This window comes from Muntiacus reevesi, chromosome 18, assembly GCF_963930625.1.
Source record: "Muntiacus reevesi chromosome 18, mMunRee1.1, whole genome shotgun sequence".
NCBI classification, from domain to species: Eukaryota; Metazoa; Chordata; class Mammalia; order Artiodactyla; family Cervidae; genus Muntiacus; species Muntiacus reevesi.
In genome coordinates, this window is record NC_089266.1 from 9,390,940 (window position 1) to 9,413,247 (window position 22,308).

Here is a 22,308-nt window from a genome sequence, read left to right on the forward strand (position 1 = left end):
AGTTCCTCCTCAAGGGCTGCAGGTAACATCCTCAGTAATATCCTTTTGGCTGTTTCACAGATACTGAAACCCCAACCAGGAGGAAGTTGTTAACAATATGATGATCAGACTGCAGATGTGACATAAGCTGCTCCATCTTGCACAACTGCAAAAACTGGCCTTAAGGAAATGGGAACAAACTGCACCTGGATCTGAAGATTAACTGAACTTAAAATAATCAAGGTGACATTGATCAGATCACTCCATGAGAAATTTCAAGATGACTGTTGGAGCTGACTGTGCTGTTCTGCATGTGGCCCCCCAACCCCATGTGTGTACCCCTGAAACTCCCCCTTAGAAGCTCCTGCCCCCTGACAAGGGGAAATGGGTTCTTTGGGACATGAGTCCACATTCTCTGCAGGATTGCTGGCTTCTAAGTAAAGCCATCTTTCTTTGTAACCAACACTCATCTCTCAACATTGGATACTTGACCAATGAGCAGCCAACCTGAGTCTGGTGACAAAAAGAATTGGGGTGGTTGTTTAAGGCAGTATTCTCAAACAGTACTGGGCGCCAGAAGCACCTGGAAAACTTGTTAAACCGTGTCAGGTCCTAGCACAGCAGGCTCCAATTCAGTGGGTGTGGCGGGCACCTGAGAATCTGTACTTCAAACCCATCCCCAATGCTGCTGGAAATGCTGTCCAGGGAACCATACTTTCAGAACCACAGGAAGTCATGGCATTTATTCACTGCTGTGGTTCTAAAATCGAGATCTAACTCACTTACCATCGAATTCACACTTTTATTTTTAAAATTGTTTATTTTTGGCTGCGCTGGGTCTTTTGCTGCACATGGGCTTTCTCCAGCGGCAGCGTGTGGGGGCCACTCTCCAGCTGTGGTGCCCGAGTTTCTCGTGTGGTGGCTTCTCTTGATGCAGAGCACGGGCTCTAGGGTTCAGTAGTTGTGGCGCATGGGGCTGAGTTGTTCCACAGCATGTGGGATCTTCCCGGATCAGGGATTGAACCCGTGTCCCCTGTATCGGTAGGCAGATTCTTAACCACTGGACTACTGGGGAAGTCCAGAATTCACCTGTCCATTTAAAGTGTACAATTCAGTGAGTTTTACTGCATTCGCAACATTGTGCAACTATCAACAAACATTTTCAACACCCTCAAAAGAAACCCTGTACCCATGGGCAGCCACTCCCGTGCTCCCCTGACATCACCAGCCTCTAACCACCACCAACCCACCTTCTCTCTCCATAGGTTTGCCTTTTAAAGACACTGCATATAAACCATGAGCTTTTGTGTTGGGCTACTTTCGTGCAGCATGATGTTTTCAGGGCTCGGCCCTGTCGTAACACGAATCCCAACCCCATTCCTTTTCATGACTGCATGATATTCTACTGTAGGAACACACCAAAGCTCATTTATCCAGTCATTGGGTGATGGACATCTGTAGTGTTTCCACCTTTTGGCCACTGTGAATCATGCAACTATAAACATTCAAGTGCAAGTTTTTGTGTGGACATGTTTTCAGTTCTCTTGGGCATACAAGTTGGAATGGAACTGCTGAATCACATGGTAACTCTACACTGCACTTTCTGGTGAAACATTAGCTGAGGGGACAGGCTAGGGCTTGTCTGTCTCCTTACCCTGTGATGCTATGCTGAGTATCTTCTGGGCTTTTTGGGTTCTACCTCACTGTGACTCTTCCCTGGCGTTATGGAGGCACATCTGGAAACTGAAATGACACTGAAAGTGTATTATAAAGGCTGAAGGCACATTTCGTGATCCTAATAAAAGATGATGTCTGTAGAGGTTGTCATACAGAATGAAGTAATTCAGAATGAGAAAACCAAATACTATATAATATTGTTTATATGTGGAATCTAGAAAAATGGCACCGATGAACCTATTTGCAAAGCAGAAAGAGACAGATGGAGAGAACAAACTTACCGATACCAAGCAGGGGAAGGAAGGCTGGGATGAACTGAGAGACTGGGAGTGACACATACCTGCTACTATGTTTAAAACAAGTAAGGAATGAGAACCCACTCTATGGCACAGGGAACACTACTCAATGTTCTGTGGTTACCTAAGTGGGGAGGAAATCTAAAAAAGAAGGAGTATGTGCATAACGGTTTGATTCACTGTGTTGTATGGCAGAAACTGACACAACATTATAAAGCAATTATAATCAATAAAAATAAATAAATAAATAAATAAAGCAATGTCTGACATTTGTTTCTTCTTCCAAAAAAGGGGGAAATCACTATGCCAGTCATCTTTCTTGCTCTGCTCTCTTTAACAGGAGATAGCACCATCCTCCCCACTTCCGATCTTTATTGTCACTAGACTTGATCTGTGTGAGGTTCAGGCGACACATCCACCCTCACGAGTGCACTTGACAAGCAGAACCTTCCTTCTCAGGGCCCAGCCGGGCATGAGGCAACGCCACAGGTAACAAAGTGGTTTGGGCAGATTTGGAGTTTATTTGCTGCAGTTCCTTGGCGCTAGTTTACAATGCAAAAAACAAACAAACAAAAAGAAACTGGAATAATAATTATAATTTTTTAAAAACCCTGTCAACAACTTTCAGTCATTTCTTTATATTTTGACAAAACTTTTTTTTAAAACAAATACAAAATAATCTAAAAGGAGAAAAACTATACATGGATTATTTACACCTCTGATAAATAGACTAATACTGATCCAGGTGCCTCTCTGTCTAGGTAATATTCACGAGAACCTGGGCCAAGGACTCAGATCACCAGAGGGGCTCCAGCACCAGCCCAGACTCCCTGGCTCTCGGCTGGCCCTGCCCTGGCTCTCTCACCCAGAAAGGTCAGGTTACCAGCCTGGACCCTCTTCTGTCACCTTCACAAGCTCCGGCATTAAAATGCCTGAAGCCACTCCAGGGAGGACCTACACCAAGGGGAGGGCCTAGAAAGCACTCCCACCCCCCTTTATCAAAGCTATTTCCAGAGATGCGAGCCTGCCTGGAAGGAGTCGGGGGAGCCGGGGTCACACGGCCTGGGAGGGGTCTGGCAACGATGGCCCGGCCGGCCCTGCTCTGCCTGGACTGGGTGCCGGGCCCGGACAAGAGTCCCTGAGAGAACGGCAGGAGAGCGGTGGCCACGGCTCCTTCTGGCCATGCGTCAGGAGCGGGGGCCGAGCCCTCACCCCTTGGCTCCCCCCGCCCTGGCCCTGCCACGCAGGTGAAGGCCTGCTCCCCTCCAAGAGCCACCACTAAACCCATGGTGTGGTCCAGGTGAGGGCCAGCTCTGAGGCAGGGAAGGCCGAAGCCCTCAGGTGGTCGGGTCAGACCCGCTCCTTCCTCTAAAACGAGGAATGGAGTGTAGGGGCAGAAGGAAGAAAAACCAAATAAGAAACAGGTCATCCCAGATCCTCTGATGGGACTGCCTTCCTCACAGTTTTGGTTATTAGGTATGTAGCTCGAGGAAAGATGATGACTTTCTATTTTAAAGCCCGACAAGAATGACTCCTGAAAGAGAAAGAAGAGCGCAGGCGGCGGGCAGACTCCCTTCTCCCCGTGGTGCTCCCCAGGCACCAGGAAGGATAAGCACTGACTGGAGTGGCTGGCGCTGCCCTGCAGACCCCGAGGCTATCCTCGACGCGTGGCCCCCTCCACCCTCTCGCCACCCCCTCTCCCACCCAGCCAAGCCCCTGTGAGCACGGGGAGGCAGTCTGCCCAGCCCCTGCCCTGGGCTGACACCTGCAGCAGTGGTCCAGAGAGCTTCTCCAGGGAGAAGCTTCCCAAAGCACATGGGACAGAATGCATCTGGACAGCTCTACTTTCTCTCTTTCTTTAAAAAACAAAAATATATCTTTATAGTATGTGGCTTCTCTTCCATTCCCCCCTTTTTCTTAACATATAATAAGATACGGATACACGTATTTATGGTACAGGGTTGAAGGCTTCTTCCCAGGGAATAACCGAGAGGTAAATGGTCGGCTCTGAGCTCTGCTCTCAGACCTGCTGAGCGGAGACCTGCGGGGGGTGGCCTGGCCGACAGGAGCTCTGTTCTTTTTTAGAGAGAAAGGCTCAAAACCCAAGTGTGAAGTCGTCAGGCCCCCTTCCTCAGGGGTGACCATCTACCCTTCTCCCACTTAAAAAAATTAGCAAAAGCTGAAGCTAGTCTCTAGGAATTCAGGGTGATGCTTGACCAGACGCTCCCACTCTTGTCGGAGGCACGGCGGCCACCCTGGGCCTCATTGGCTGGGAAGCACTCGCCGGGCACGCGGGCCCCGCTGGCTGTGCAGACTCAGTGTCTTTTTGTGGAGGACACTTTCTTCTTCCGTGCGGCCAGCATCTCGTAGAAAGGGTCCCTGCTGATGGCTGCCCTGCAGCACAGAAAAGGAGAGAAATCAGCAAGGACCAAGAAACAGGAGATACAAACCCAGGCCGGGGCTTCCTAGTGGCAGCTGCGCCCACACGCTCCCCTCAGCTGCCTGACCATCCCTGTCAAGGCCACATCATGGCATCAGCCTTTGCTGGATCCACACGTGGCACAGAAGACAAGTCTGGAGGGAGATGAGGTACAGGTAACAAGGTAACCGTGGGGCGCTTATTGCCTGTTTCAACCAAGTAATCAGCTTAAGTTCAGGAGTCCTCTACACCTCACGGCTGCGCTCTAACTCGGGAAACAGTCGCGCGCGATGCTCCAGCTCTGTGACGACAGAGGCATTCGTCTGCAGCAGTGACTGCCACACAGCCCTGTGTGGCACCTGGTACGTGGTGCATCTGGCTGGCAGCTGCAGTCTGTACTCGGCAGTTTCTGAGTCCCCAGTGCACCAGCTCAGCAGCCAAGACCCGTCACTGGGCAGCGGGGGCCGAGCAGCGGCCAGTGGCCTGCCCCACATCCACAGTCTGGCGGGGACAGAGCCCGGGCAGCCCCCACACTGGCCCCAGAGACACCTGCACAGGTGGTGACGGCAGGCCGTGGCCCCCTGCTGCCCCTTTACACTGGTCATTCTCCACGTTCAAGCAAGCTGTGATCCACAATTTGAAGTTTCATTTGCTTTTCCAGAGAAGTGGTATTCAAAGTGCCGACAGTTTCCGGGCTTGTCACAAGTCCATGTCACTGCGGACTCTGCACTTGACCAGGTGCACAATGGCTCCTACAAGCTGACCAGGTCCTGTTCACAGAGAGGACATGTGCACGGGAGGCAAGACCTGGACAAGGCTGGGACGAGTCCCGAGGGGCTCTGCCATGTGGGTGTCTGACCACATGGAGAGGTCGGGAAGGAATCCTGCTTCCGTCTTCAGGGAGTCAGGGCGAGGAGCCCACCTCGGCTTCCTGAGTGGGCCAACCCCCAGGGACGCCACGGGACATCTCCGGCCCACGTGAGGGGCCCAGGACACGTGATGTGCTCAGGTCTGGAAGCCCCGCCCAGCCGCACATGTAGGTGTGCTCCTTCTTGTGGCCATCCTCACTCTGGTCCCAGGGACACCCTTAGGGGATGGCTGGGTCATGCCTGATGAACGCAGCACCAGTGGGCAGAGTGCTCCCAGGAGGAAGAGGCACTGAGCCAAGCATGGTGATGGGCGGTGGGCATGACGGCGGGTGGGACAGGGTTCACAGAGGCCCCAGGGGGGAGTGGGGAAGAGGGGCTGCAGCAGGATACCTCCCCTGTGATAAAGTCGGTGACAGGCAGAGCAGGGACCAGGAAGAGCCCTGGATCTGAGGATCTGTTTACACCTGCTTTCTCCCAAACCTTCTCTTCTTCACAGCTCAGTGGGGAGTGTGGGGCTCTGCTTTATGATCCTGGATCACTGCCACATGACTTTGACAAGCATTCACCAGTTACCCTCAATAGGCCTCAGTTTGCCCATCTGTAAATGGGACAACAGTGTCTCGCAGGATTAAGGAATTATAAAAGGGAATGGTTACAATTTCCGCTGAGCTGTCACCATGAAGATGAGACCTGCTTCCAAAGACATGAGAAGGCCAGTCTGGCCAGTGGCATCTGTGCCTCTAAGCCTGCTCACCAGTCCCCTCTGTGGGGCCAGGAGAGGCTCTTGGGAAACCGAGATGTGAGGTACTCTCTGAAAAATGTCCAAGGGTCAAGAATCCAGGGACCCAGTGAAAAGTCACCCAGGAATCAGGGTCAGACTACCCACTACGGATTCAGCACAGGGTACTGAGGTGGGCGGGCAGCACACAGGTAGCTGCGGTGTGACTGTCTGAGATGCGAGGGCCCAGCTGTCATGTGTCACCTACTTGATGCACTTGATCCAGTCCTCCTTCTCCTCGGGCGTTGGGGCCGAGATACGGTAGACCGTGTGGTTCCCCTCAACCACGCGCCCATCAGCCTCCGTCTTACAGGCCTTAATCACTTGGTCTTTATTGTCGGGGATGTAAAGTTCAAAGCAGTTCTGAGAATTAAAAAAGAGAGGGAGAGCGATAAAGATCCAAGAAAGCTGCTGACCAAGAAAAAAAAAAGGTTCATTTATTTCCCCAAAAGGAAAATTTTATTTAAAAAAAAAAGTTAATTTCTTTATTCTGAGTTTCATAGGAAACATACATTTTCCTTTGAAAAAGAGTAACCTAAAAGTGGAATTCTGGAGAACATACATTGTATATAAATAGGTCTTATTAGCAAAGATACCAAGCAGATACACATTAGCTCTACTCCTAAACTACAGAAAATATGGAGGTAACTGCAGGTAACCGAATGCCTTTTACAGCCAAGTCAGCAATACAATAATCGAAAACAAAGGGAAAATATTTATAAGCCATCTGAAGATCAAAAAATAAGTGGCCCAATCATGAGAGCTTGCTAAAGCCTTTTAAGGAAGAATAATCCTATACCTCGTGTGATAGTTAGAAAGTGACACTAAAACAGATGGACAGAATGAAAGACGTTATTTAGTTTCTTTCAGCTTTGTCTTACCTGTAAAGATAATTTTAAAAGTTAGGCTAAACTAAATTAGCACTTCTGGAGTTTTTTCAAGTCCTTGACCCTTGAGTAAGGCGGGGGTGAGCACCGACCTTCTGCACATTAAGAGACCACGTCTGATGGACAGGTGGCCTCCGTCTGTGCAGCAGAGGCTCGGCCTCCAAGGACTCGGCCCAGCGCAGACAGTGTCCTACTGAGCAGTCACCACTGAGAACAATCCGCTGTAAGGGGACCCGCGCAGCCCCAACCGTGTTGCCCAGGGTCAGTGGTAAACCTTTGTGACTTCATCTTATGTCGAACAGCTGCTACGCCCATCTCTTCTGTCCCTCTGAAGCAGCTCATCAAAAACACTCACTGGTTTTTTGGAGTCTTCCACCTCCCGGATGCTCAGGTTCTCTAGCGGAATAATTCCCCGGGGCTCCTTATCCTGCAGAAGAGATGGAGAGAGACCTCACTGCTCGGCTTCCGAACACCTGTTCTGTTACCCTCACACAGAGACTCAGCCCAGCTCCTGCACCTCCCCATGACCTGAGGTCCACAAATCAGCTCTAGAGCCCACACCCTACGTTCTAAAACAACAATAGGGTCAAGAAACGTGTGGGTGTTGTCAACATATCACAGATGAACCTCTACAACTGAGAGGGCTTTGAAGAGGTGCTTCCGCAGATGCTCTGACAGCATGAGTGTGACAAGAGCTGTTGGTGGCCTTCCAGGGGGAATGTGTAAGTCCCTTAAACACAAAAACCATCTTGCTTCTTTGCCTAACTCATCTTTCAAGCCTCAGTTCTAGTGTCAGCAAGGCTAGGAAGCCCCAGTCTCACCCTGGGCGCCTCTGTTCTGTGCCCCAACATCTGGACTACAGCTGCATCATGTGTCACTACCTTATCATTACCTCCGGCACCATCTTCCTGCTCCAGGCTGTAGGATCCTCAAAGAGACACTGCCTGCCTGACAACTCCACCTGGACCAAAAAGGCACCTACACTCCTGTCCAGAACAGAGCCCCGCGTCCTCTCACCCCCAACTAGCCCTCCTCCAGGGCTTCCCATCTCAAGCAAGGCCACTCCCACACCTGCCGGCACCTGACCAGCAGCCTTCACCTCCTCTCTCGGACGTCCAGACACCAATGGCCAAAAACTGTGTTCCAAGGTCAACAGTTTAACTGGGCTATGCCACGCTTCGTAGAGCAAATGTTCCTAAAACACCATGTGCAGACTCAGGTTTCTTTCTCCTTTTCAGGGCAATAACCTCATGGCCTGTCTTTGCATTTGCATGTCTTGGTATTCTGGCACTGGGAGCATTCTCACTTGTCCTCTGCACCTATTAGCTTCCCCCACCCCCCAATATTTTATTTATTTGGCTGCACTGGATCTTAGTTGCAGCATGAGGGGATCTTTAGTTGTGGCATGTGAACTCTTGGTTGCAGCATGTGGGATATAGTTCCCTGACCAGGGATTGAACCCAGGTCCCCTGCATTGGGAGCCTGGAGTCTAAACCACTGGACCACCAGGGAAGTCCCACTAATTGCTTTAACGTTTATCTTTCAATCTCTGGGATTGTCTCAAGCCTTTCCTCTAGAACAGGAATTACATTTCTGGTTAATCATTCCTTAAAGTTTTAACTTGTTAATAAATAAGTTATAATTCCACACTTATATAGCTATATTTTGAATATGCAGTTTTGGTTCTTACTTGTTTTTAGTCTGAAACTTCTGGAGGGCCGAATATCTTGTATTCTGGCAGCTTCAGACCCCCCAGGAGAGAAGTGAGTGGAGGGAGCGCCCCCCTTAGACACCCTGCACCCTGACTCTCCCCTGAGGCTGCTGGTATCCAGCGCGGGTTGGAGCTGACGCGCACTGCAGACCCGCCACAGACAGTCTGCTCACATGAACACATCCTCAGAGCTTTTACTGATATAGCGAGTCCTGTTGTTCCACTGTTCCCTGGTTTCTACCCTTCAGCAGACCTCTCTACTCTCCATCCACAGGGGTAAAGGGAAGAACTCCTGCTGAGGTTGCTTCTCCTGGACTTCAGCACGGGGCAGGGAGGTCTGGGGTTTGCTGGGCCTGGCCACACAGCAAGGGCCCTTCTGCTGGCCCCAGGATGCGCCGAGGCCCCTTCTGCCAAATGGGAAGCGTGCTGAGTTCTGCCCTTTCCTTATCCGGCTGTCTTGTTCCCACTTATTTCTACTAGATTTTCCCTCTATTAGGTAATTCCATGAGGATGTCTCCACCTACCATCTTGAGCCCGAGGCTCCCCCATCAGCATCTCTGGGAATGTTTTCTCTGGTTCCCACTGCCCGATAAAATGCCGATGCACTGCTAGACTGAATTCAGGTAACACCAGCATGGTCGGCATCATTTTAAGAACCACAAGCTTCTAGACTCTCACTGCACTACCACTGAGACTGCCGGGGACCTAGGGGTGCACTGCTGAGACGCCTGCAGAAAGTTCATTCTAACCCAGAGACCAACGAAAAAGACCCAAACAATGTTTTAGAGATGTCATCAGTCTAGAAGAAAAAGGGCAATACATGTGGGGGGAACGGGTGCAAAACAGAAGAAAGTTTACCAAACTGTTCACAGCGGTACTTTGAGGGGGTTAAAAAAATGTTCGTACTGTTTTTGGTATTTGAAATACATTACTCTCATATTTGAAAGGATGTTCATAACAGAAAAGCAAAGCTGCAGAACTTCTGTGGCATGAGTTTAGCCCCCGTTGTACACAAAATCCTGGTCAGTCTCCCTTGGAGACTGCTGAGTGACTGAGTCACCAGCTGAGACTGTCATGACTCTCACTGCCTGGCTGAGAAGCCACATCCACATGACGCCGACCAGCTGAAGAACCGCCGTGAGGGACACAGTGGAACCTGCTTACCCCTGAGCTGCAAAGGGTCAGGCGTGGGCCTGCCTCCTGGCTCCCACTGAGTGTCACACAAACACGGCCAGGACTCCCGTCCTATTGTGCCCCATCTTTATGATACAAGATGCTTCTAAAATCCTCATTCTCTCAGGAGGACCTCGATTGCCCTGACTTATGTAAGACCCTCTCCAGTGCTGCCAGCGGTATGTGTTTTCTCTCCTGATGACCAAGGAACAGGGCAGAAACAAGAGCACCCAGCCGTGGGGAGCCTGAGAGGGCTCCAATCTGAGGCCACCAACCTGCCAGGCCTCCTGGGGGCTCTGTTAGAGGGAGCTTCGGAAAAGGTTTTGCTGTACAATCTTTATGCTCATAGGTCTTGTTATGAACGGGACTTGTATGTAACAAGTATTTGTATTGTGTTACAATTTCATTCCCACTGAATAAAAACCAACAAAATTTTCAATTTAAGTAAACATCAGTTTTTTAAAACTCCAGGTAGTCTCTAACTTTTCCCATTTCATTTCACTTTCTTTTCCTCTGTTATACATTGTGCCCTTTGAATATTCCTTCTAAATCAAGTGCTTCAGTATTCCAGCTACCACAGATGTGCATTCTCCAAATCACGGTTACCTCTGTCTCCCTTTCAGTGGGGCCACAAACTCTCTCCTGGCCATGGATCCAAACTCATTAGCTGGGCTCCATGACCCCTTTCTAATGCCATGTATGACATTCTCTGCCACTGTCTCCCAGCCAGGCACCAGCTGTCCCAGTTGAGAGCTGGACATTGGCTCTGAACTATGGTTCCTGTGGCCACACACCGCACACCATGCCCAGGCCCCAGTTTTGAGATTCCTCTTAGCCCTTCCTCTTCACTTAAAACTCTTCTCCTGCCCCAAGAAGCAGCATCTGACCGTCACCCCCACCTCCTTCAATCTTGTCTGATTAGAGCTGTTTTAACCACAAAGCCTGGCCCACCCCTCGTCCCAGCCAACCAGCAGGCGCTCACCGTCGTGTATTCAAAGTAGTAAAGGCAGTTGTCAGTCAGAATGAACCAGCGTCTTTTCCAGGTCTTTACCCTGCCACCTGCAGAGCAAAGAGAGATGTGTGTTGGATAGGAGTCCACTGGCCAGGGTGCGGGACGAGGAAGCGAGGACAGGGTGCCAGGAGGACACTGAGACCATGGCAGATTTACATCAGTAACGAGACACAGAGCCAAAACAGAAGCACCTTTCACAGTGTGAAAGTCTGTGGGTACAAGCAGAGCAAGCAAGTTGGGTGGCCCCCTGCAGATGGCATCAGGACAGCAGATGAGCGCAGGGGCTGGGGAGGAGCTGGGACAGCGATGAACCAGAGAAGCGTCAGCAGAAGCCCATGGATGCAGTGGAAATGGGGCACACAGAGGAGGGGAGAGGGTCAGCCCCCTGGCCACGCTACACTGCCGGTCCACCAGCCCAGGGTTTTGTCAGAAAAGGGCGGGAGAAGAACCGGGAAGTAAGACATCTTAATCCCCTCACAATCAAATCCAGTGCTCCTGGAACAAGGAACCCACAGTCCTGCAGTTTCACCGTCTAGCCCACTTTCCTGATCGTAGTATGTTTCTACTCTGGCTTTTTAGGTTTCTGGGCCAGTGTCCTAAATTCCCCCAGAGTCCTGGGTGGGACAAAGCAGGATTCCTGGAACAGGGAAGAATCCACTGGTAGGCTGAGGTACCTATTCAACTGTGGACTTCTCACCAGAAGCTTGAAACAAAAATAACTGGAGGAGGAAGCCATAGGCCAAGTGAGCTCTCAGCGGTGGCGGTGAGCTGGTGAAGGCTCCCCTAGTCCTTTTAAATGTTCCTCAATCAAAGGAAACGTCAGAGTCATGACGTCATCCTGAGATGATGTGAAGGAAGGGAAACTTTGCCATGACCTGGGTGAAGGAAGGCACACTCTGCTCCCAGTCTGACCCTGAGCACAGCCATTCTCCTCAACACACACCAGGTCCAGGAAAAGTTTTCTGAATACGAACCAAATGAAAAGCCTTCACGTGGTAAGATACGCAGGCTGTTTCATAAACAACCTCGCGCTGCCCTGGACAGGAGGCGCTCTCTCTGCCAACGTAACCTATAGAGGACACCACTTCTCCGATCCTCATAGAAAACAAGGACCACAAGGTGTGAATCCAATGACCCCAGTCACGTTTCCTCGCTTGCCCCTCACCCCCAACAGATGAGCAGGGGCTTTAGAGCGAGTGTCTCCAGCTTCCAGGATGTGGCTGCACCCTCACGCCTGGTTTCCTTAAAGGATCCGATTGCTGGAGCAATGCAAATCCCGTCCCAGAAATAAAGGGTCCAGCATAGGTCCTGGCAGCAACTCTAAGGGCTACCCGACTTTTGGACTCCTGGCATGGCTCTGCTTGGATGCCCAAACTCTGAGAGGTTAAGCGACTGCTTGTGAACTGCAGAGGTTCTCAATGGCACAGACCTTGGTTGGGGAAGGAGGTTGGCCGTAAGCCAGCGCATGCTACGCCCCCCACCCGCACCCCCTGTCCCGTGCTGGTGTCAAGCAAAGACTGACTCTCTCCCCCACATCGACTGCCAGCTTCTGTGAGCACGTGCTTCTGGCCCCTGAGGCCCTAGGGCATGAGTCAGGAAAACCATGGATGGAAATTATGACATGCATGAGGAAATGGGAGAGGCTGGGCAGAACCAAAATAAATGAGGAGAAGGAAGACAAGGATATACTTAGAACTGGAGCTGATTTGCTGTGAAAAGGAAGCCCGCCCCCATCAGCGTCTGAGGAAGTGGCTTTTCTGCCTCTTGGGCCTGCACCCCCACGCGGGGCCCCCCACACAGGACACCTCAGCCCATGCCCACTGCCGTGCGCTCCCCTCACAGGACCAGCCCGGGGGCCCTCGGATCTTGGGAGGTTGTGGAAGAGGGATCAGATGCCAAAAGGAGGAAGACGGGAGGAAATCGAGGACAGAAAGCAAAGCTGGACAAAGCCTCTCCCTGGCTATTTCCCAACGACCTGCTGTGCTAACAAGCTCCTACCATGGAGCATTGCGTGGTCCCAGGGGCACATTTCATGTTGGAAAGAAAACAGACAAGAAAGAAGCAGACAGACTGATGCGCGCACCTAAGACAGTCCCTGAGGAACTCACAGGACCACTGCCCTGCCCGCGGGCCTCCACCCCATAGATACAAAGGCCTGACTCTGGCTCCCCGGGAGTTGGGAGCCACCTGACAAGGCCCCAGAACGTTTTATAAACATCAGTGTTGGCGCCGTTCTTTCCTGTGTGGCTCTGCTCAAGTAACAGACGTCCAGGGACTCCTCATCTGGAAAACACGTGCCCCGAAACCAGCAAGGGGAGGGCAGACACCAGCGACATAACTAAGAGGCCAATTTGGGGGTCTGAACGATGACTCATTGATAAAGAGGGATAAAAACAAAACATAAAAAAACAGAGCCGAGGTTGTAATGCCCTCCCCCAAAACAGGAAATTAAACGGAAGGCCTTCAAGAAGGGGTTTTCGGGTTTTTGTCTTTTTTTTAAATCTTACTTGGCCTCATTCTGAGTTTAAGAAACACCATTTCCCTTTTTCATGCAAAGGCAAATGTCCTACGTTGTCTAATTTAATTTTTCCTAGCTTGCTTCTCTGGTCATGGGAGGTGTGTCAGAAGCACACGGCCGTGGGAGTCACTTCCTTCTCCTCCTCCTCTTCTCCACTTGAGAAATCTCGAAAAATGCATGGGTGTCAATTTGAATCAACAATATAGCATCCGCCTGACCAATAAAGTCCAAGAGAGAATTCAGTGACTGCTTTGCTTGCTTTTAAAAACCCACTCTTACTGCGTTTTCTTACACTATTGCCCTCAGGAAAGTTCAAATTATTCCACATCTGGGCCCAGCTGCTGGACACACCATGCACCACCCCTACCAGGGAAAGACGAAAATCCCTCCACACCCCAAGCCTGACCAGTTCCCGAGGGACTGTATGGTAAGTTAGAAGCAGCATTAACACTACCACCAGCAATTAAAAAACAAAATAACCAAAAAATAACAAAATAAGAAAACGCTGCAGCGATTACAGTGGCCTGGGCAGAGCGAGCGAGCAGGGTTGAGGGGATTACATACCTCCTGGAGTTTGGGGCAAGGAAAAGGAGAGCCAAAATCATGGAAACATACAAATGAGGGAGAAAAGAAAATTAAAACAAAGAAATTAAACCCGACTCCTTAATCTTAAGGTGCACTGTATTAGTCATTCATGTCTGCCTGGGCGGGGGATGGGGACATAAAAACAGTCAAGGGGCAAATGCTGCTGTCTGGCGTGGGAATAAGAGGCCTGCCTCATCTGCCACGCCCTACTGGGTAAAGGCAAGACCCGAGGCACCACCCAAATCCTGGCCCCAAAGATGCCACCAATCAGTTCTCATCGAGCTGACATTTATTACTATATCCAGAATCCAGAGCAAACACAGTGAAGATTACTTTGGGAGAAATTAAATGTCTCTCTTTGGATGGCTACTCCTATTTAAAGTGTGAAAATGCACACTCACAAGCCTGTGAATACATATGTACATATGTGTATACACAAGAGTACACATTCTTACAGTTATATGCATACACAGACATACACATACAACTACAGACGGCCGGAAGGCCCGCCTTCCGTGGCACACACACAAACAGGGGTGATTCTAAGTGTGCTACGGTGAAAACACGACAGGAAGAGCTTAGGAGGGTTTGGTGGAGGTTCAGAAAAAATAATGCCATGACCTAAAAATGAGTTTCACATTTAGTTAAATTTTTTTCTTTTTCAAAAATATGGGATGCCTCATGAATTTACATGTCATCATGGTGTAAGAACCAAGATAATCTTCGTACTGCTCTAAATTTAGTATCTGGGCTGTCAAAGCTAGCACTTAGTATTAGCATTTAAACAAATCTCACTGGAGGGGAAAGCAAACCCAAACTTGGATATACTTCTTACACTTCCAGCAGGTTTCCTTTTAACTCTGTCCACTTGGCAATCAGGACACAGAGCAGAGTGGCTGCCTCTGGGATAAGTAATTTTAGAGCCTTGACTTCAAAGATTCTACTGGCTTAAATATATACGGTATGCTGACCAATTTGAGAGACATTAAAAACTCCAATCAGTGAGGTGGTGCTTTAAGGAGAATTTATGAATTAAGTCATTATGTATAAACACAAGGACTTAGGATTTTAAGAGTATATAAATTCTCCTGAACGAGACAAAAATTGAAGATTCCATTTCAGCACTTCCCAGATGTGTTAGTAACAGCCTAGAATGTAATAAGGACTTCTAATCTCACTGGGACCTACAGCTGGAATGGTGACAGGAGGATCATTCCAATGACACCTCCTGAGAATGTGGGAACCCACACATCAAAAGGCCAAGGCAAAAAAAAACAGAGGAATGTACTCTCTTAGTGGCCAAAAAATTAGCATCATCATGTCTGGGGGTTCTCTCTGCGTGCTGAAACTGTCAATGAAACAGTCACAGGTACATATGAATGTGCGTAAAAACCTACTGCTCCTTTTGTTCACTCCTGTCCCTCTGATGGCAGATCATGACCACACATCTCAGCAATACCAGCTCACTTTTGGCAGAGGGAAGGGGAGCAACTTTTAGTTTTTCTGAATGAACAAAATCATTAATGTGGCTGATTTGGATTGGAAAGGAGGGGGAAAAAAACCAGCGCCCGAGAATGAGTAAGAGTGCCGTGGATTGCGCTGCAGCCAGGGCCCTGGGTTTGCCATGCACGCTGCCTGTGGGGAGCCAGATGCAGAAGGAAGTGATGATGCACTGGGGGTGGGGGAGGCGGGAGCACTGGGCACAAACTTGTGATGGGAAGTAGAGAGATGGGCACAGCTGGCCACCCTCCCAGTGGTCAGGGGGGCTGGGAAGGGAAAAGGACGAGGTCCTCGGGGAACCACCTTGAAACGAACCCTCCTCAATCCACCCCAGAGAGGTAACATGGAGCGCAAACACCCATGGGCAATATTTATGTGGGCAAGTCTGTCCCAGGAGTCTGTGTGTCCTGTGGGGCGCTGGCCGTGCATTCACGGTCTCTTGGGAGGCACTTCTGTTAGAACAGTAGGAGCTCATACCACAGTCTCTCCTTAGCGCCTCCTGTACCAAACCCCCTTTCCCCATGCTGTATGTGCGGCTGTGCACACGCACGTCCTTTCTAAGCTTCTGTGAGGAGCCCTGACCCAGAGGGCATCACTTACCAAGCTTTAGTAGCCAGCCTTCTCGGTCTGGGTTGAAAAAAGTGTGGGTGAGGTCATTCCCATCGTCTTCGGGGATTTTAAAGGGTTCATTTTTTATGCTCTCATACAGGTTCTGGAAGAAAAGACGACGCTGCCTGTCTCTGACCCTAGAAACACCTCTCCCCCCACCCCTGCCCGTCACTGATGCAATGAGCATCACTGCGTGCCCTGCACCGCTGGCACGAGAGCCCTCTGCCTTCAGGACCCAGAGACAAAAGGAACAGAGGCCTAACCGGCGAGCAAGAAAGAGGGAGACCAGCCCAACCTCCACGTGAGCCTTCAGTCTCAAGAGCTATAAATCACTTTCCCCCACTGACTGCTCACTGGGCCTGCTATCAGTTTCTTAATGCAATTCATATAGCTGAGTGGACGGGCCGAGCAGACACTGGATTGACCCCACGTCCCTCCCATCCCCTCCATCAGCATTGCCTGAGCCCGTGGACTTGAAGGAGAGCTGAGCTCACCCGGAGCAGCTCCTCGGGCAGGTCTCCCCCATCATTGATGCCTCGATTCATGGCGATGAACCTCTCCACGGTGGGCTTATCTTTGACATTGGGGTTATGCAGGCTGGTGTTCAACATGATGATGGCAAATGAGAGGACATAACAAGTGTCTTAAAAGGAAAAAACAAAATCCAGTCAGAAACATCCCACCATAAAGAACAAGAAACGCCAGGTGAGACTGAGATTACAAAGCAGTGCCCTCAAGAGTAAGCCAAACCCACGCGTCTGGGCACACTCCAACTGCGAAGGGCAAGGCACGAGAAAGAATGTAAAGCGCTCAAGATGTAAAAGTGTTTCATTTTTCTCAGCTTGTAAAAGAAGAACATGTACAGAGGAGCACAATATATGAAAAAGAACATATAAACTACCTACAATCTCACTACCTAGGAATAACTTATTTTGCTTTCTTACATAAATGTGCCTACACGTAATGTATCACAAAATGTACCTCAGAGGTTTGACAGAAAACAGCAAAATTCTGTAAAGTGATTATCCTTCTACTAAAAAATAAATAAATTTTTTAAAAAAATGTACCTCAGAGATACAGACTGTAACATAATTAGAATTACAACAGATACATAGTTTTGAGGTCTGCTTTTGGCTAATCTTATTAGCATTTTTCCGTGTCAATAAAGCCTCTTTATAAAAACATAAATTTTAACAGTTGTACACTTCATAATTCAAGAGGTGCCCTTACTTAGATGCCTACTACCTTACTGGCAGACTTTGGATAGTTTCCAACTTTTTACTATTATAAATACCATTTATTTTATTTATTTTTTTTTATTATAAATACCATTTAAAGTGATGTCCTTAGGCAGGAACCTAATCCCTCTGGTTTTAGGAACGACCCAGTACCTAGAAGAGAAGCTGGCACTCGCTGCCGACCTCAGGAGGGGACGCCCCGAGTGCTCACCTGTGGACTGGAACACCCCGTGGTTGCACTGACAATAGCGCTGGGCGAACGCCTCCATCATCCGGTCAATCTTTTGCGCCTCTCCCGGCAGCCGGAAGCTCCACAGGAACTGCCTGGAGGGAAGACAGGGTGTGTTACGGAACTGGGGAGATAACCTGTTTGTGAAAGGTTTCTGCAGTGAAGGGAGATGGCGGGGGCTTCAGCCTTCTGTCAGATGCAGGCTAACCACTCCACATCTCTGTCCTCTAAACAGGGAACGTATTTATGAAAAGAAAAAAAAGGAAAAGATTTTCCTATTCAAAAGAATGGTTCAGCTCTTCAGACGGATACATAAGAACTCAAATTAAAAGAACTCCAATTTCCAGAAAGAAAAAAAAAAAAGACATAGCAGGAAAAGAGATTTTCTATCAAAGCAGTCACTACTGAGCCCTTTAAGTCAGAGACCCGTGGCCAACAGCTTTAATTCTGGATTTTTTTCATCTATCTAAACAACAACACAAAACATGATATTATTCACACTTAAACAGCAATGAAAATACCAAATTACAATTTCTCAAAAAGCACAAGGGGACTATATTTAGCAAAAAAAAAAATTAATGTTGACTTTTTCCCTTCTAAAATGAAGGGCACACTACCTATCTCCTGTTTCAGGGCAAGAAATCTAAAGGATTTTCTGAAGTGAGATTGGGAAAGATTCGAAGGGGAAATATTCATCAATTTCCAATGATAAAGATCTGAGGAAGAGCTGTGCAAATTTTGCTTTCAATTTAATCCCCTTTAACCATCCAATCATTTCAATCATAGATACTCAAATCACCACCCAAGGTACAATTTCACTACAACGCCAGGTTGTACAGGACCCACGGTGTCGCAAAGAGCTGGACATGACCAAGGTGAACTGAAGTGTGCAGGACAGATCTACAACCAGAGACCCGTCTCCCTCAACAAGGTAGTGGCTGCGAACACACTCACCGTAAGGCCTGCACAAGGTTGAGATCGGTGAACTCATGCAGCTCCACAAACGCATGAAGAACCTGGATGTTAAACTCGTCTCTAGCAAGAGAAACAAAAGATACGGGGTTGGGGAGAGCAGAAGTCAGACAGTGACGCTGAGAATCCAGGGTTGTGCAGACCCCCAGTCAGGCTGCCTCCCAGGCTGAGCGCTGAGACCCCCCGCAGCCCAAGAGGCAGCCAAATGTCAAATGAAAGATCTGCAGCCCTCTGTGCACTGGCTGAACACAGGACAGCAGCTGCTGGACACCTCCACCTGTCCCGGGACAAAGCTCGGGGCATCTTGGAGTTTGTTTCTCTAGGTAACTGCCGACTAACCTTCCCTGCTGCAGGGGTCCCCGGAAGTCTTACCTCTCCCCCAGGTAGTCGCCAATGGCTGTTTTGTTGAGCCCTTCACCTTTATACAAGAACTGGGCAATGTCTTCACAGGTGTTCTTCAGCAGATCATTCTCTATTAAGAACTGGATCCCCTGGAAAGGCAGCAAAGATGCCAAGAGTGCTTCAGACGCCAGGAACACCCAGAAAGGAGGTGGGGGCACAGGAAGAATGGGTGCGGGTGCTCTGCACACAGAGTAAGTATACAGTGAGTACGTCCTATGTTCTGCAGGAGGCAGGGCTCATGACATGAGCTGCACTCCACAAAAGGGAGGGAGGCTGTCTCAAATGCCCCGGTTACCACTGACAATGTGGAAACCCCCACTTTCTAGACTACAGGCTCTGGCTGCTGTCTTTTGTCACTTACTTTTTTAGGATCCATGTTGAATTTTTTCCTGCCCATGGCGACCTGTTTGTTCCTCTGCATATTTTTCCTATAAAACAACCATCACAGCCATTTAAGTACTCTCGGTGATCAGGAATTTTTGAAAGACTGACATAACTCCCACATGTGTCACTGAAGTGCACTGATTTCTGAGATTTATCCAGGAAAGCTCAGGGACACTTGGGTCTAACTATGGAAGGTCAACTGAAATCCTGACATTGGTCCTAGGCGCCTTTGTTTCTTCTACTACAGTGGGTTTCTTTTTTTTCCATTTCATTTTTGAAACTTTATTGAGGTATAATTTACATATAACATACCCATTTTGAGTGCACATCTGAACAATGTTTAATAAGTTTACTGAGTTGGGCAACTATCACCATAATCCAGTTTTAGAGTATTGTCATAGTTACATATTAACTATGTAAGTTAATAGCTCATGAACTCATCTGTTCATCTGTTGGGGGATGTTAAAGCTAATTCCAGCTTTGGGCTATTTTAAATAAGAACGCCATAGATGTCCCATGCGTGTGGGCATGTTCTCCTTTCTCCTGAGTAAATACCTGGGAGCTGAACTGCTGGGCACAGCAGGGGTATACGGTCAACATTAGGAGGAACTGCCAGTCGGTTTTCCCCAATGTTTACACTGCTTGTTCTCACCAGCTCTGGGCAACACGAGGCACCACCTGTCTGTTTAACTCTGGCCGTTCTAGTGGGTGTAAAGTGGCATCTCCTCATGACTCATGATACTGAGCATTTTTCACGTGTCTATTATACACGTAAAAGCGTTCATGTTTTTTTTTTTTTTGCCTGCTTTTTAGTCAAGTTGTCTTGTTATTAGTGAGTTTTATATGTTCTTTTTATATAAATTCCAGATACAAGTCTTTTTTCAAATACAGGTAATGCAGATATTTTCCCCTTGTCTGTAGCCTGCCTATTCATTTCCTTTTTGAAAAATTTATTTGGCTGTGCTGAGTCTTGGCTGCAGCACACAGGATCTTCATTGTGGCATGTGGGATCTACCTGCCTGACCAGGGATCAAACCCAGGCCCCCTGCATTGGGAGTGCAGAGTCTTAGCCCCTGGACCACCAGGGAAGTCCCTATTCACTTCTTTTAAGAGTACCCTTTGTAAGAGCAGAAATGGTAACTTCTGACAAACACCAATTTGTCCATTTCTTTGAAGCTGCAATTTTTTTTTTTTTAGTGGCAAGTAAGAAAGCTGTAATTCAGAACCGGCAAAGCAGAGACTGGACATGATGAGCTGGCTTGTTTCTGCTGGACATGCAGCTTCACTAATCCATATGACCCTGCTCACACAAGTTTAAAATAACAAAACCCAACGGTCTCCTGAAGCTAGACGGGGAGACTTAGGCTTAGAAAAATACAGACATGCAGTGAATTAGAAACAGCCCATTTACAACATTAAGCAGTTAGAAAACGGTCTGGGAACCCCATTCAAAATTAAACTCTCAAAGCAACTAACATTTCATGTAGTTAAAGGAAAAAAAGAACCAGCAGACACGCCTTGGCACTTTGTGCTATAATCTCACTTCTACGTTCTCTTAAGTGTTAGGGAGGCACAAGCAAGCTTGCAGTGATGCCTAGACACAACTGGGCCTCCAGCCTTCTGGAGCTGCATCAGCAGCATCCGTTAAGCTTTTCCTTTACCCAAAGTGAAAAATGGAAACTCTAAAATAGGAACCCAGTGGATATGAGAAGAGAAGAAATAGTTCACATAACAATTTAAAGGCAGTTTAAGATTTTGGGGGACCTGCCAAGTTCTCCAGTTCAGCCTTTCCAAAAACATTCAAAAGCCTTCACATTCAGGAGTCCCTGTGCGGAAGGCAGAAAGTATGGCTACATACGTGCTTGCTCAGAAAAGAAGGCAGAAGACGCACTTTCTCCTTAAATATGCGACATGGGCACAGTTCCAGGCTGGCGCTTAGCGATGCCACAACCACAAAACCACCCAGAAAAGGACAGACTCACCTTTCTTCTGTGGACCCCAGGTTTTCAATTTCATTAGCTACTTCTGCTATCTCATCCTTCAGCCTCTGCAAAACACAGTCCAGAATTACCAGGAGGAAGATATAGATCAGATTAAAATCACCAAAATCAAAAGAAAATAAAAATAAAAAATAAAATCGCCAAAATCTCCTATAACTCCCTCTGACCAAAAAGTAAAACAGAGCAAACCAAATAAAGACAATACCGCCCCAAAACCTAAAAACTTTTGGAAAGTTCGTCTGTACCAGACTGTAATCATTCTAGGCAATACAAAGAAGAAAAAGATAACAACCTGACCTCAAGGAGTTTACAGTCTAGGAAAGAAGTTTATAATCATTTACACTATGTAAAATATGTATTTTCCATTGGAAAACAGCTGCCTGGACAGTCTGTCACAGTGTATCTGCAGCTCATTGAAAGGGGGACAAACCAGTCCCCCAGGCACCCCACTGCCCAGCCAGCAGTGGCTGGACTGGGTCAACACTGCCGCCAAGCGGCCAGCAAGGGGAACGCCACTCCTGGCTATGCCTTCCTCCTCCTGCCCCATCTAATAAACAGGTCTGCAGAGTGGACAGCGTTCACTGCTGGGGTGGAGGGGACTTTGAGTGAAGAACTGCTATGCTTTTCCAGCACTCACCAGTGAGAAAGGACTCAAAGAACCACGTAACAGCAAAGTACGCTCACACCAACACTGGAGCAGACTTAGTCCTTCCTCGACACGATGAAGCTTGGGGTTACAGGGTATGCCCCCTCCCTTCCCTGCTCTTGGGCTTCCAAATCTTTTACAGAGAATTCTAAAAGAAATAGCTTCCCCAAGGCCTAAAATAATCCAACTAATGGCAACCTATCAAGAGGTGTTTTTACTCCTATCTAAAGTTCAAAGAAACCAAATTCTCTCTCTAGAATTGCCCTGCCAGAAAATAGCTACTAGGATGTGGACGTGGGTCTGCTTAGCTGAAGCCTGGGTTCAAGTCGCAGTCAGGAGACCTGGGGTCACTCTAGTCTTACAGCTGACCAGCTGGGTGCAGCTCACAGAGCACTCCCCCACTTAGAGGTTCCATTCTTCCTTG

At 48.5% G+C, this 22,308-nt stretch overlaps 1 protein-coding gene across 4 annotated transcripts in view; it reads right to left on the reverse strand.

Annotated features, from left to right (window-relative positions):
• Positions 1 to 2,450: 2,450 nt before the first annotated feature.
• The window catches only part of CYTH1 (cytohesin 1), a 75,495-nt gene continuing 55,637 nt past the window's right edge, over positions 2,451 to 22,308 (reverse strand). For 3 of the 4 annotated variants that reach the window (XM_065908637.1, XM_065908636.1, XM_065908640.1), the window contains exons 3-13: positions 21,221 to 21,285; positions 19,216 to 19,282; positions 18,825 to 18,943; positions 18,435 to 18,515; positions 17,463 to 17,575; positions 16,508 to 16,656; positions 16,005 to 16,116; positions 10,772 to 10,848; positions 7,261 to 7,332; positions 6,227 to 6,381; positions 2,451 to 4,346 (exon numbers count right to left, since the gene is read on the reverse strand). In XM_065908637.1, coding sequence (XP_065764709.1) covers positions 4,268 to 4,346; positions 6,227 to 6,381; positions 7,261 to 7,332; positions 10,772 to 10,848; positions 16,005 to 16,116; positions 16,508 to 16,656; positions 17,463 to 17,575; positions 18,435 to 18,515; positions 18,825 to 18,943; positions 19,216 to 19,282; positions 21,221 to 21,285 — 1,089 coding nt within the window. In that variant the 3' untranslated portion in view covers positions 2,451 to 4,267. Of the gene's footprint in view, positions 4,347 to 6,222; positions 6,382 to 7,260; positions 7,333 to 10,771; positions 10,849 to 16,004; positions 16,117 to 16,507; positions 16,657 to 17,462; positions 17,576 to 18,434; positions 18,516 to 18,824; positions 18,944 to 19,215; positions 19,283 to 21,220; positions 21,286 to 22,308 lie in introns of those variants that run through there. The other variant, XM_065908638.1, reaches the window with a different exon arrangement.